General features: G+C 39.8%; 2 protein-coding genes across 5 annotated transcripts in view; one reads left to right on the forward strand and one right to left on the reverse strand.

Moving 5' to 3' along the window:
- The window catches only part of GALK2 (galactokinase 2), a 430,984-nt gene extending 424,693 nt beyond the window's left edge, over positions 1-6,291 (forward strand). For both annotated transcript variants that reach the window (XM_073653081.1, XM_073653082.1), the window contains one exon: positions 5,826-6,291. In XM_073653081.1, coding sequence (XP_073509182.1) covers positions 5,826-6,036 — 211 coding nt within the window. In that variant the 3' untranslated portion in view covers positions 6,037-6,291. The remainder of the gene's footprint in view (positions 1-5,825) is intronic.
- The window catches only part of FAM227B (family with sequence similarity 227 member B), a 600,742-nt gene continuing 593,587 nt past the window's right edge, over positions 6,276-13,430 (reverse strand). For all 3 annotated transcript variants that reach the window (XM_073653079.1, XM_073653078.1, XM_073653080.1), the window contains one exon: positions 6,276-6,432. In XM_073653079.1, the coding sequence (XP_073509180.1) occupies positions 6,316-6,432 (117 nt within the window). In that variant the 3' untranslated portion in view covers positions 6,276-6,315. The remainder of the gene's footprint in view (positions 6,433-13,430) is intronic.

The following is a 13,430-nucleotide window of genomic DNA, read 5'->3' on the forward strand; positions in this document are numbered from 1 at the left end:
TGCCTTGTATCTCCATGCAATGCTCTGCAGCCTATCAATCTCTGGTATATATTTTTCACTGCTTGTGTGATCTATCCTGAAAACTGCCTTGTATCTCCATGCAATGCTCTGCAGCCTATCAATCTCTGGTATATATTTTTCACTGCTTGTGTGATCTATCCTGAAAACTGCCTTGTATCTCCATGCAATGCTCTGCAGCCTATCAATCTCTGGTATATATTTTTCACTGCTTGTGTGATCTATCCTGAAAACTGCCTTGTATCTCCATGCAATGCTCTGCAGCCTATCAATCTCTGGTATATATTTTTCACTGCTTGTGTGATCTATCCTGAAAACTGCCTTGTATCTCCATGCAATGCTCTGCAGCCTATCAATCTCTGGTATATATTTTTCACTGCTTGTGTGATCTATCCTGAAAACTGCCTTGTATCTCCATGCAATGCTCTGCAGCCTATCAATCTCTGGTATATATTTTTCACTGCTTGTGTGATCTATCCTGAAAACTGCCTTGTATCTCCATGCAATGCTCTGCAGCCTATCAATCTCTGGTATATATTTTTCACTGCTTGTGTGATCTATCCTGAAAACTGCCTTGTATCTCCATGCAATGCTCTGCAGCCTATCAATCTCTGGTATATATTTTTCACTGCTTGTGTGATCTATCCTGAAAACTGCCTTGTATCTCCATGCAATGCTCTGCAGCCTATCAATCTCTGGTATATATTTTTTCACTCCTCTACGCTTTTTATTCCATGATACGTAAAGGTCATCACACTTACTTTAAGAGTTTATGATCCATGCCGAGTTTGTTAGTTTTTTTTTTTTTTCCCTGCACTTTATGGTCTCCTGTTGTCTTTTAAGCTAGTGATTGATTGCTAACGAGTTAAATCTGTGTAGATCTAAGCAGATACGTCCCTATATATTGAGACTTAGTCTAGGGGCAGCATTTATGCGGGGGCATTTATGCATATAGCATTTATGCATAATTTATCAAAGTGCCCTGGCAGTTAGAAAATGGCAGCTGGGCAGGAGACAGGTAAGACATGCAAGACAAACAAACAAACTTGCTTTCAGGTCATGTTTTTGGAAAACAGTATTCACCATTTGTATCTGTGCCATTTATTTTCTGGTTGCTACAATCATACACATTCACCGTTCTCCCACAAATGCGGCACACTTCATCCATATTAATCCCTCACTCCTCTCTTCTCCTATGTACAGTTGTCATGCTCTCTTCACAATGTTATACCACACAGATCCATTCATTCCCACCATACAACACAGGAAAGGCTCTCACAAATCACTCAACCATCTGCTCACTCTCTGTATCTTCCTTCTCTTAGTCGCAGGTGATATTTCTCCCAACCCAGGACCCTCCAGTAATAATAACACTAACTCTTTCCCTGTTACATTCAGAAACCCTGCTAATCTCATTAATATTCCCTGCATATCTTCTGTCTCATTCAACTGTGCCCTTTGGAATGCACGCTCAGCTTGTAATAAACTCTCTTACATCCATGACTTTTTCCTCTCTAATTCCCTCAACCTTCTGGCTCTCACTGAAACCTGGATCCAGCAGTCGGACACCACCGCCGCTGCAGCTCTCTCCTATGGTGGCCTACATTTCTCTCATACCCCGCGACCTGACAACAGATCAGGGGGAGGTGTTGGTCTGCTTCTTTCAACAAAATGTACTTTTCAGGTTATCCCCCCTGTACCCTCCCTTATCTTCCCGTCTTTTGAGGCCCACACAGTCAGACTCTACCGGCCCTTCTCCCTGCGAGTGGCGGTTGTCTATCGCCCTCCAGGTCCCCCCCGTCAATTCCTGGATCACTTTGCTGCCTGGCTTCCAAGTTTTCTATCCAGCGACATCCCCACGATAATCATGGGAGACTTTAACATCCCAATTGGCGATCCTCTTTCCCCATCTGCCACGCATCTTTTATCACTAACCTCCTCCTTCGGCCTTTCACAGCTTGCAAATTCTCCTACACATGAGGATGGGAACACATTGGACCTGATCTTCTCCCGGCTTTGCTCAGTACATGACTTTACTAACTCTCCCCTTCCACTCTCTGACCATAATCTTCTTTCATTCTCTGTCAAGAACTGTGACTCTACTCAAGACACTCCCACCGTCCACACTTATAGAAATTTACGCGCCATTAACACCCAGAAATTTATAAAAAGGTTGCAATCATCATTGGCCCCAATCTCCTCCCTCTCATGTCCCGACTCTGCATTGAAGCATTATAACAAAATAATGCTATGCGCCCTGGATGAAGCTGCACCTCCTACAGAAAGAAAAACTCGGCATAGACGGCGACAACCCTGGCACACGCCTCAAACACGTCTTCTACAGAGGTACTCCAGGTGCGCTGAACGGCTGTGGAGAAAATCAAATCTGCCCGAAGATTTCCTCCACTATAAATTTATGCTGAAAACATATAACTCTGCCCTTCACCTCTCCAAACAAACCTACTTTAACAACCTCATAATCTCACTTTCCAATAATCCTAAACGACTCTTTGACACGTTTCATTCTCTCCTCAATCAAACAACACAGGCCCCGACCACCGACCTCAGCGCTGACGATCTGGCCAATTATTTCAAAGAAAAAATTGACCATATCCGACGGGAAATTTTCTCCCAATCCCCAAATGTTATGCATGCTCTCCCCCGCCACATTGTATCTTGCTCATTTTCTGACTTTGAACCAGTCACGGAAGATGAAGTGATCAGGCTCCTTGCATCTTCTCGCCCTACCACCTGCACCAGTGACCCTATTCCCTCACATCTCCTTCAGTCCCTTGCTCCAGCTGTCACCACTCACCTAACTAAAATTTTCAACCTTTCCCTCTCATCTGGTATCTTTCCTTCTTCTTTTAAACACGCCAGCATACAACCATTACTTAAAAAACCATCCCTCGACCAGAACTGCACGGCCAACTACAGACCTGTTTCCAATCTTCCCTTTATCTCTAAACTCCTGGAACGCCTGGTCCACTCCCGTCTCATCCGCTATCTCTCAGACAACTCTCTTCTTGACCCTTTACAATCTGGTTTCCGCTCTTTACATTCTACTGAAACTGCCCTCACTAAAGTCTCTAATGATCTACTAACAGCTAAATCTAATGGTCACTACTCCCTGCTGATTCTCCTGGATCTCTCTGCAGCATTCGACACTGTGGATCACCAGCTCCTCCTCACTATGCTCCGCACTATTGGCCTCAAGGACACTGTTCTCTCCTGGTTCTCCTCCTATCTCTCTGACCACTCCTTCTCTGTGTCTTTCGCCGGCTCCTCCTCCTCTCTACTTCCTCTTACTGTCGGGGTTCCTCAAGGATCAGTCCTAGGCCCCCTTCTTTTCTCCTTATACACCGCTCCTATTGGACAAACAATCAGTAGATTCGGTTTTCAGTACCATCTCTATGCTGATGACACCCAATTATACACCTCTGCTCCGGACATCACCCCTGCATTACTACAAAAGACCAGTGATTGTCTTTCTGCTGTGTCTAACACTATGTCCTCCCTCTACCTAAAACTGAATCTGTCAAAAACTGAACTACTCGTATTTCCTCCCTCCACTAACCTACCTGTGCCCGATATTGCCATTTCAGTTTGTGGCTCAACCATTACTCCCCAGCAACAAGCCCGATGTCTTGGGGTCATTTTTGATTCAGATCTTTCCTTCACTCCTCACATCAAATCACTCGCTCGTTCATGTCATCTACACCTCAAAAACATCTCAAGAATCAGGACTTTTCTCACCTTTGACTCAGCAAAAACTCTTACTGTAGCTCTTATTCATTTTCGTCTTGACTATTGCAACTCTCTACTGATCGGGCTCCCTCTTACTAAACTCTCCCCTCTCCAATCCGTCCTTAATGCAGCAGCCAGGATCATATTCCTCGCCAACCGCTACACCGATGCCTCTTCCCTGTGCCAGTCATTGCATTGGTTGCCCATTCAATATAGAGTTCATTTTAAACTTATCACGCTTACCCACAAAGCGCTCCATGCTTCAGTACCCCCCTACATCTCCTCCCTTGTCTCAGTCTACCACCCTACATGTGCCCTCCATTCTGCAAATGACTTGAAACTAAAATCCTCCATAATCCGAACTTCCCACTCCCGTCTCCAAGATTTCTCGCGTGCTGCGCCAATTCTCTGGAATGCACTACGCAGGACAGTTAGATTAATTCCCAATACCCACAGTTTCAAGCGAACCCTAAAAACACATTTCTTTAGACTGGCTTATCACCTAAACACACTCTGTCCATCCCAGCTTTCCCCCATATTAAAATCTTCTTCAACTTCGGGTTCAAACCAACCATGCACATAATAGCCTCTGTCAGGACAGCACACATACTGGCTGGCGACCAGTCCATGTATTATTATTTTTCCTATTCAGTATATCAAGGCTGCATTATACAATATATGTACTTTTTACCTTTTGTGTCTCCCCCACTTCCTCATAGACTGTAAGCTTGCGAGCAGGTCCCTCACTCCTTTCGATATGAGATATGCTTATTCTGTATTGTCTGTATATGTCCCCCCTTAAAAAATTTGCAAAGTGCTACGGAATATGTTGGCGCTATAAAATTAAACTATTATTATTATTATTATGGTGTGGGAGGATTAAGAAAGTTGGCTAGCTTTACTTTACACCTTTAAGTTAACTCATTTTAGTTTATTTACAGAGTACTTTGTAAACCTTTAGGATGTGATATTAAGAATTGTTGTTTTGTCTGTTTTTTCTCAATAAGTACAAATAACTGTGCAGCCTGGTTTTATAAACTCTCCCCTTTAGTCCAGATTATATTTAGTATAATTAGATAGTATATCTTTATTTTATGAGAGAACATTGACAGCCTCCTGTGTCTTCTGGAACTCCTCAAACGCAATACTTTTTTTTTTTAGATGTCTGATAATGCCAAAGTGATTCACTTTGACATTTAAGACTGTGCGTCATGCAATATAACGGATGTTCTAATTCAGGATTAGGCAACTATGAAATCTCGCTATGTGGTTTTGGCAATTACTCCGGGTCTATCTGCCAGTGGTTTCTGGGAGCTGTAGTTCAGAGGCAGTGTAAATCTCACTAGTGACATCATTAATTCAAATTTCTTGAGGATACTTTCAGTAGCAAAGTATACGCATAAGCAGGTATGGCCTTTGTCCATTTTAAAGAGGATTTTATTTTTTTTTATCTAAACTGAGCACATCGTCTAGTTGATGCTACTTCACTGATTTTAGAACAGTTTTTCTTTTTCTTCTGTGCTCCTCTGTTTTGAAGTTATGCCCGTGGAAATAGAGGCATTATTTTCCCTCCAACCAACTGGCCGTGTACGACAAAACTTCTCTGTGGGCATTTGGTTTTTCTCCCCTGAGACTGGCGAATCAGTGAGAAGAGAAGTTCTGTGGTACATGCTTAGTTGGTTGAAAGGAACATAATCGACAGGGGATAACACTTTGAAATGGAGGGGTATAGGATGAAAACAACTGTGCCCCAAAAGCATAACTGCATTATGCTTTTGAAAGGTTCTATTTTATTAATTGGTATGTTCTTAAAAATGCACCCTACTTTTTGGTGAATAATTTAAAAATAAATTTTCACTGAATTTGACACAGAAGTATTACACTAGAATCATATAACAGATATGTTTGTGGTTCATTATGGAAAAATGTTCGCTTTTAATCTAGAAAACTTTATCATATACATGCAGATGTATCTACCAACAGGCTATTACGTTCACCGTGTAAATTTCTGTCTTGTTTTTGCAAACTAAAAAATCTAAATTTACATTATTTGCTTTTAGGAAATCTGGTGCTATTGGCTCTAGGTTAACTGGGGCTGGATGGGGAGGTTGCACTGTTTCCATGGTCCCTGCAGACAAGCTGAATGTGTTCCTAACCAACGTACAAGATATGTATTACAAAACTGATGGACGTCGATCGTCAATGCAGAAACAGAGCCTGTTTGCCACAAAGCCTGGAAGTGGAGCTATGGTAATTGTCGAGACCATATGACCAGTCTTATAGGTTTTATGTTTCTGTTATGTAGTGAAAAGCATAGATGTGGTAGACATAAAGCTGCAATGTTCATAAATGATGTCTTAGAATATAAAGGCCTAGTATCTAGTGATAACCCGCAAATGGATGATTAGTATATAGACATGATTAATAGCATATTTTGCAAATCTCACTGTAATAAAACTGGAAATAAAGAATTAATTTCAAAATAATCTTTAATTGTTTGAAAATAGAAGTCTGAATGACATAATGAAAGTTGGCTTCACCATAAAGACTTTAAAGCATTACTAATGTTTGCTCCGTGATTTGTTCATGCTCGTAGTCAGCATCAAGAACATTTTGTATGGTCAGATCCTTTTTTCTGAAAAGTTGACTGGAAAACGGCATCTTTTTCTATTTAAAAGAAAAAGAAAGAACAAGTTTATTAAGTAAATTATTACTTTCAAGACTCGTGCAGTATGTATCAAAGTGCGGTACTGTAAAAGCAATAAGACGTATGTTATATCCAGATTCATTTGTACAGAAAACTACTTCATTGCTGACCCAATAGAAAAATATATCTGCAATTATCAAGCAGAGCAGAGGATTTCAGGTAGGTATCTATTAGTTTGTTCCCCTTCAGAGTGAACAACAGGCAGGGCTCATGCTGTCATTCGCAACCAAAAATTGAGTCAACTGAACTATGATTGTGCCATCCTCAATATAATGATGTTCCACTCATTTCTTAAAGGTGAAAATTATTTGACTCCTCTTTTAGACATATGACCTAAAAGCTAAGCTTAAACCGCACAGCGGTCAGTCCCCACAATAGAAATCTACATATCAGGATACAGTAGAATTATTGATTTAGTTTTGAATGTTATTTAAAAAATGTATCGAAGGAACTAAAGCTCAAAGTTCATAGAAGCGGCCCACAGAACCATCAGGATTTGAAGAGTGTTTGTGTGGAAGAATGGGCCAAAATCACACCTGAGCAATGCTGCGACTAGTTTCTCCTTACAGGAGGATTCTTGAAGCTGTCATCACCAACAAATGCTTTCGTACAAAGTATTAACCGGTTCCCGACCGCCCACTGTAGATAAACGTCGGCGCTTGCTGGGCTCTGTGCAGCGCCGACGTTTAAAAACGGTGGGTGGTCTCGCAGCGCTCAGGCCCCCCAGGGTCCAGCAAGCGCTGCGATTCCGGTGCAGAGCGTTAGCTCTGACAGGGGACATCATCGGGACCTGATTGGATCAGGTCCCAATGATGTTAACTTTTTGCTGTCTTCTATATGCCGCGATCTATAGTGATCGCGGCATATAGAAGACAGCAGGAGGAGAGGGTGTCGTCCACTTACCTCTCCGATGGCCCCCTTATACCTTCCAGGACCTGACGTTGCTATGGCAGCTGGAGGTCACATGACCGCCTCCAGATCTGCCATATATGGTGTCCTGCCTGGCTCAGCCTGCAGCTGAAGCCTGGCAGGAGACTCTGACTGTGAAACAGTCAGCGAAGATCTCATGTAATGTAATACATGTCTATTACATTACATGAGATCAGTGATCAGAAAAATAAAAATTAATGTCCCATACAGGGACCAAGTAAAAATGTAAAAAAAAAGTAAAAAAAAAAATGTTTTTAAACTGTTAAAAAAAAATCACAAAATAAATAAAAATAAATAAAATATTAAACCAATAAATCCGTATATTTATGCAAAACCAAAAAAAGTACACATATTTGGTATCGCTGTGTCCGAAACAACCCGATCTATAAAACTGTAACGCCAATTAACTCCTTCTGTGCACACCGTAATAAAAATAAATAAAAAACGGAGCAAAAAAATATGCTTTTTCATCATATCGCCAAACAAAAAGTGGAAAGAATGCGATCAAAAAGCAAAATGGAAATAAAAATGGTACCGCTGAAAACGTCATCTTGTTCCGCAAAAAAAAAGTCGCCATACAGCTCCATCAGCCGAAAAGTAAAAAAGTTATAGCGCTCAGAATAAAGCAATGCAAAAAAAATATTTTTTCTATAAAATTGTTTTATTGTGTAAAAGCGCCAAAACATAAAAAAAATATACAGTAAGTGTAGTATCGCTGTAAACGTACCGACCCGAAGAATAACGCTGCCTGATCACTTTTACCACACGCAGTACGGCATAAAAAAAAACCTCAAAAAACAATTCCTGAATTATTGATTTTTGTTAATTTTACCTCCCAAAAAACGGAATAGAAAGCGATCAAAAAATGTCACGTACCCAAAAATGGTACCAATAAAAATGTCAACTCGTCCCGCAAAAAACAAGCCGTCACATGACTCTGTCGGCCGAAATATAGAAAAATTATAGCTCTCAAAATATGGCGATGCAAAAACTAAATTTTGCAAAAAAAAGCGTCTCTTAGTGTGTGACAGCTGTCAGTCATAAAAACCCGATATAAATCTGGTATCTCTGTAATCGCACCGACCCGAAGAATAAAGTAATCTAATCAGTTATATCACACGAGGAACGGCGTAAAAAATAAATAAAACCAATTCTTCACCTGCTACTGATTTGTTTATTATGTCTTCCAAAGATCGCAGTAAGGCTCTGCTCACATTTATCCTGCGCTCTGCGCTAAGCGCTTACACCAGAGTTTCCGTGTAAATCTCTGAAATACGTGATTCAGCCGGAACCCATGACGGAAGATTCCCTGTAATGAGGCAGATATAGGCCACTGTGGATGCCGTCTGGCCTGTGATCCCACGGTGTCATTTGTTTTAGGCGTGCATAAAAGTGCGGTTGGCCACAGTTTTGTGCACTTCTGAAAAAAAGGACACCGCTAAACAGAGGCCAGACGGTGTCCAGTGTAACTCTGCTGCCTCATTATAGTGAATGGATCCCGCAGGGGTTTCATCTGAGTTACATCACTTGGAAATTTAGATGGAAACCCCTATGTAAGTGCTCAGTCTAGAGCGCCGGATAAATGTTACGTAAAATGTTCCCAATAAAAGCTTCAACTCAGTCCTCAAAAAAAGCTAGTCCCCACTCAGGTCCGTCATCTGTTAAAAATATAAGGGACTTCCAAGTTACTGGTAGCAGAAAGGCTCTGGAAAAGCAAAATGGCCCTTGCCCCCCAAAAGAAATAAAGAAAATTTTGTGCTCCCAAATCCAAATGCCTATTCTACAATAATTTGTTCTCCAATTGTCAAATAGCGCTCCGTCCCCCCCAGATCTTGCCGTATGGTTGAGCGGTATGACACAGCCACATATGGGGTATTGCCACTTTTAGAAGAAATTGTGTGACACATTTTGGCACCATTTTTACCCATTGCCCTGTGTGAAAATGTAAAATCTGAGGGTAAAACATTTTTTTGTGGTAAAAATATAATTATGCTTTTTTCACTGCCCAATGGTATAAATTTAAAAATTAAAAAATACTGACTACTTCCCTAAATGAATTGCTTGAGAGGTGTAGTTTACAAAATGGGGTCACTTGTGGGGGTTTCTGCTGTTTCGGCATGTCAGCAACTCTTCAAATGTGACATGGTGTCTGCAACCTATCCCAGCCAACATAGCGCTCCTTTCTCTTCCGAACCCTGCCGTACACCAAAGCAGTGGTTTTCCCCCACATATGGGGTATCGGCGTACTCAGGAGAAATTGCACAACAAATTTCATGGTGCAATTTATCCTGTTACCCTTATGATAATGCAAAATTAGGGAATGAAAAACATTTTTTGTGGGAAAAATGTGAAAATTTTATTTTTACAGCTCATTATTATAAACTTCTGTGAAGCACCTTGGGGTTCAATGTGCTCACCACACATCTAGATAAGTTCCCTAAGGGGTCTAGTTTCCAAAATGGTGTCACTTGTGGGGGGTTTCCACTGTTTAGGCACATCAGGGGCTCCCCAAATGCAACATGGCGTCCGCTAATTATTCAAACAAATTTTACATTCAAAAAGTCAAATGGCGCTCCTTCCCTTTCAAACCCTGCCGTGCGCCCAAACAGTGGTTTGCCTCCACATATGGGGTATCGGCGTGTTCAAGAGAAAATTGCACAACAAATTTCATGGTGCAATTTATCCTATTACCCTTATGATAATACAAAATTAAGTGATGAAAAACGTTTTTGTGGGAAAAATGTGAAAATTTTATTTTTACAGCTCATTATTATAAACTTCTGTGAAGCACCTTGGGGTTCAAGGTGCTCACCACACATCTAGATAAGTTCCCTAAGGGGTCTAGTTTCCAAAATGGTGTCACTTGTGGGGGGTTTCCACTGTTTAGGCACATCAGGGGCTCTCCAAACGCAACATGGCGTCTTCTAATTATTCAGACAAATTTTACATTCAAAAAGTCTAATGGTGCTCCTTCCCTTCCGAACCCTGCAGTGCGCCCAAACAGTGGTTTTCCCTCACATATGGGGTATCAGCGCGCTCAATAGAAATTGCACAAAAAAATTTGGGGTCCATTTTTTCCTGTTACCCCTGTGAAAATAAAAAAAATTGGGTCTAAAGTAACATTTTTGTGAAAAAAGTTAAATGTTAATTTTTTTCTTCCACATTCCAAAAGTTCCTGTGAAGCACCTGAAGGGTTAATAAAGTTCTTGAATGTGGTTTTGAGCACCTTGAGGGGTGCAGTTTTTAGAATGGTGTCACTTTTGGGTATTTTCTGTCATAAAGACCCCTCAAAGTGACTTCAAATATGATGTGGTCCCTAAAAAAATGTTTTTGTAAATTTTGTTGGAAAAATGAGAAATCGCTGGTCAACTTTTAACCCTTATAGCTCCCTAACAAAAAAAAGTTTTGGTTCCAAAATTGTGCTGATGTAAAGTAGACATGTGGGAAATGTTATTTATTAACTATTTTGTGTGACATATCTCTCTGATTTAAGGGCATGAAAATTCAAAGTTTGAAAATTGCAAAATTTTCGCCAAATTTCCGATTTTTTCACAAATAAACGCAAGTGATATCGAAGAAATTTTACCACTATCATGAAGTACAATATGTCACGAAAAAACAGTCTCAGAATCAGGGGGATCCATTGAAGCGTTCCAGAGTAATTACTTCATAAAGTGACAGTGGTCAGAATTTAAAAAATTGGCCCGGTCACGAAGGCAAAAACAGGCTCTGGTGCGAAGTGGTTAAATAAATTTCAGCAAGCGTGTTCAATACTTATTCACTGTGTCATTTCTCATTCTACACACAAAGTAATTTATGGACATCTATGGTTTGATTTCTTTGCCTGTGTGGATTGGATAGGTTGTTACCGACATCTGGTGAGAATTTCATGTCAATAGCATTTTTGAAAACATATTTATTTAGAAAATTGGTGTTGGTTTCAATACTTATTTCACCCACTGTTGATGTTCACCTAAGAAGAACAAAACCTCACTTTTGCTTTCTTAAATATTCAGGTTTATTAACATTTTGGATTGTCCAGCAGCACTATAGTTGTTCAATAATAAAATGAATCATCAAAAATACAAATTGCCCAATAATTGTGCACACGGTGTATTTAAGGCAGAAAAAGAAGGCGGATTTACTCTTCCATTTATTAAGGGGTATTTTTTGGCAGCTTGGCTCCAGAAGGTATTATGTTGGAGGAAATCTGCCAGTATGAGAAGATTGATGCAAATTTCTGAGGGCAAAGTGAATTCAATATGTCAACTATTTTTTAGGTTTTTGAAGGTGCAGCATGCATATATTATACTGAAAGGAAAGGTTTTATGTGGAGTTTCACAAGGACATTCTTTTTTTATTATACATATCAATTTATTACAAACCTTATTGGGAAAACTTCACAGTCCAGATTATTTAAAATAATTGTGATGGCATTTACTGGAAAAATCACAGAAATGATGGGAAAGAAGAATAGAGCAAAATTATCTATGACAATATATTAAGAGCACTGTTACACTGTTGCAAAAAAGCTGAAATAATTTTGAGGGAGAAAATAAAAATAAAACTAAAATGATGTGGTTGTGTTCAGAATTAACCAATCAAATTTAAACTTATGTTAAATAGTAGTGAATACACAGCTAACATCATCTAAAGTGATTCTGATTAACCCCATGCAGTGGGGAAAAAAGTATTTAGTCAGCCACCAATTGTGCAAGTTCTCCCACTTAAAAAGATGAGAGAGGCCTGTAATTGACATCATAGTTAGACCTCAACTATGAGAGACAAAATGAGAAAACAAATCCTGAAAATCACATTGTCTGATTTGGATAGAATTTTTTTTTCAGATTTTGGTGGAAAATAAGTATTTGGTCAATTACAAAAGTTCATCTCAATACTTTGTTATATATCCTTTGTTGGCAATGACAGAGGTTAAACGTTTTCTGTAAGTCTTCACAAGGTTGGCACACACTGTTTTGCTAAAACCTACCTAAAATCTGCCAAAAGCATGTGGGAAAATGAGTTATGGTCTGATGAGTTAGCGATTGTACTTTTTTGACAATAATTACAAAAGGTATGTTTGGCAAAATGCCAACACTGTACATCACGAAAAGAACACCATACCCAAAGTGATGCATTGTGGAGGCAGCATTATGCTTTTGGGCAGCTGGAACTGAAGCTTTAGTCAAGGTGGAGGGAATTACAAATGGTTCCAAATATCAGTCAATTTTGCAACAATACCTTCAACTACCTGGTAAAAAGCTGAAGATGAAGAGGAATTTCACCTTTCAGCACAACAACGGCCCTAAGCATACCTACAAATCAACAAAATAATGGCTTCACTAGAACATTAACAAAGATTTTGAATGGCCCAGTCAGAGCCCACACCTGAATTCAATTAAAAATCTGAGAGTTGACCTGAAGGGAGCTGTACACAGGAGGTGCCCTCGCAACCCTACAGATTTAGATTGCTGCTGCAAAAAACTGAAAATTTTATATGTGCCACGCTGATCATCTCCTACCCAAGAAGGCTGAATTAAAGGGTACTTCAACAAAGCATTAGTTTTAAGGGTGTGAATATTTATGCAACACATTATTTTTGTTCTTTATTTTTTTTCCACCTGAAAATAAATCTGTATATTTCGCTCACACTAACATATAAATCGGAAGAGCGCAATGCGAGAAAAAAGGATTGCACTCGGACCAATGTTATACGGTGATTCAGTGCAGATCTGCATATTTTTTTCTCAGTTGTATTCGGCATGAGAAAAAAAAATGGTGTTAAAACTTTTCATCAGGAAAGGCATAGAAACTCAGTTACATCAGCAAGCAGTCTGGACCTCAGTCCAATTAAATATACATTGACAGAAGTAGGAAAATTGGTCCATGCCAGAGGTCCATTCGAATCAGCTGGATGTAGAATATTGTTTATCATTATTCAAAAAAGCCTATGGAAGAATAACAAAGCACTTAAGGCATATTCAGATCTGTGTTATTTCCTTTGTTCTACTCTCATAGGAGCAGGACA

The sequence above is a fragment of the Phyllobates terribilis genome, unplaced genomic scaffold (assembly GCF_046119375.1).
Source record: "Phyllobates terribilis strain yellow unplaced genomic scaffold, ASM4611937v1 Scaffold_11__3_contigs__length_659146591, whole genome shotgun sequence".
In the NCBI taxonomy this organism is placed as follows: domain Eukaryota; kingdom Metazoa; phylum Chordata; class Amphibia; order Anura; family Dendrobatidae; genus Phyllobates; species Phyllobates terribilis.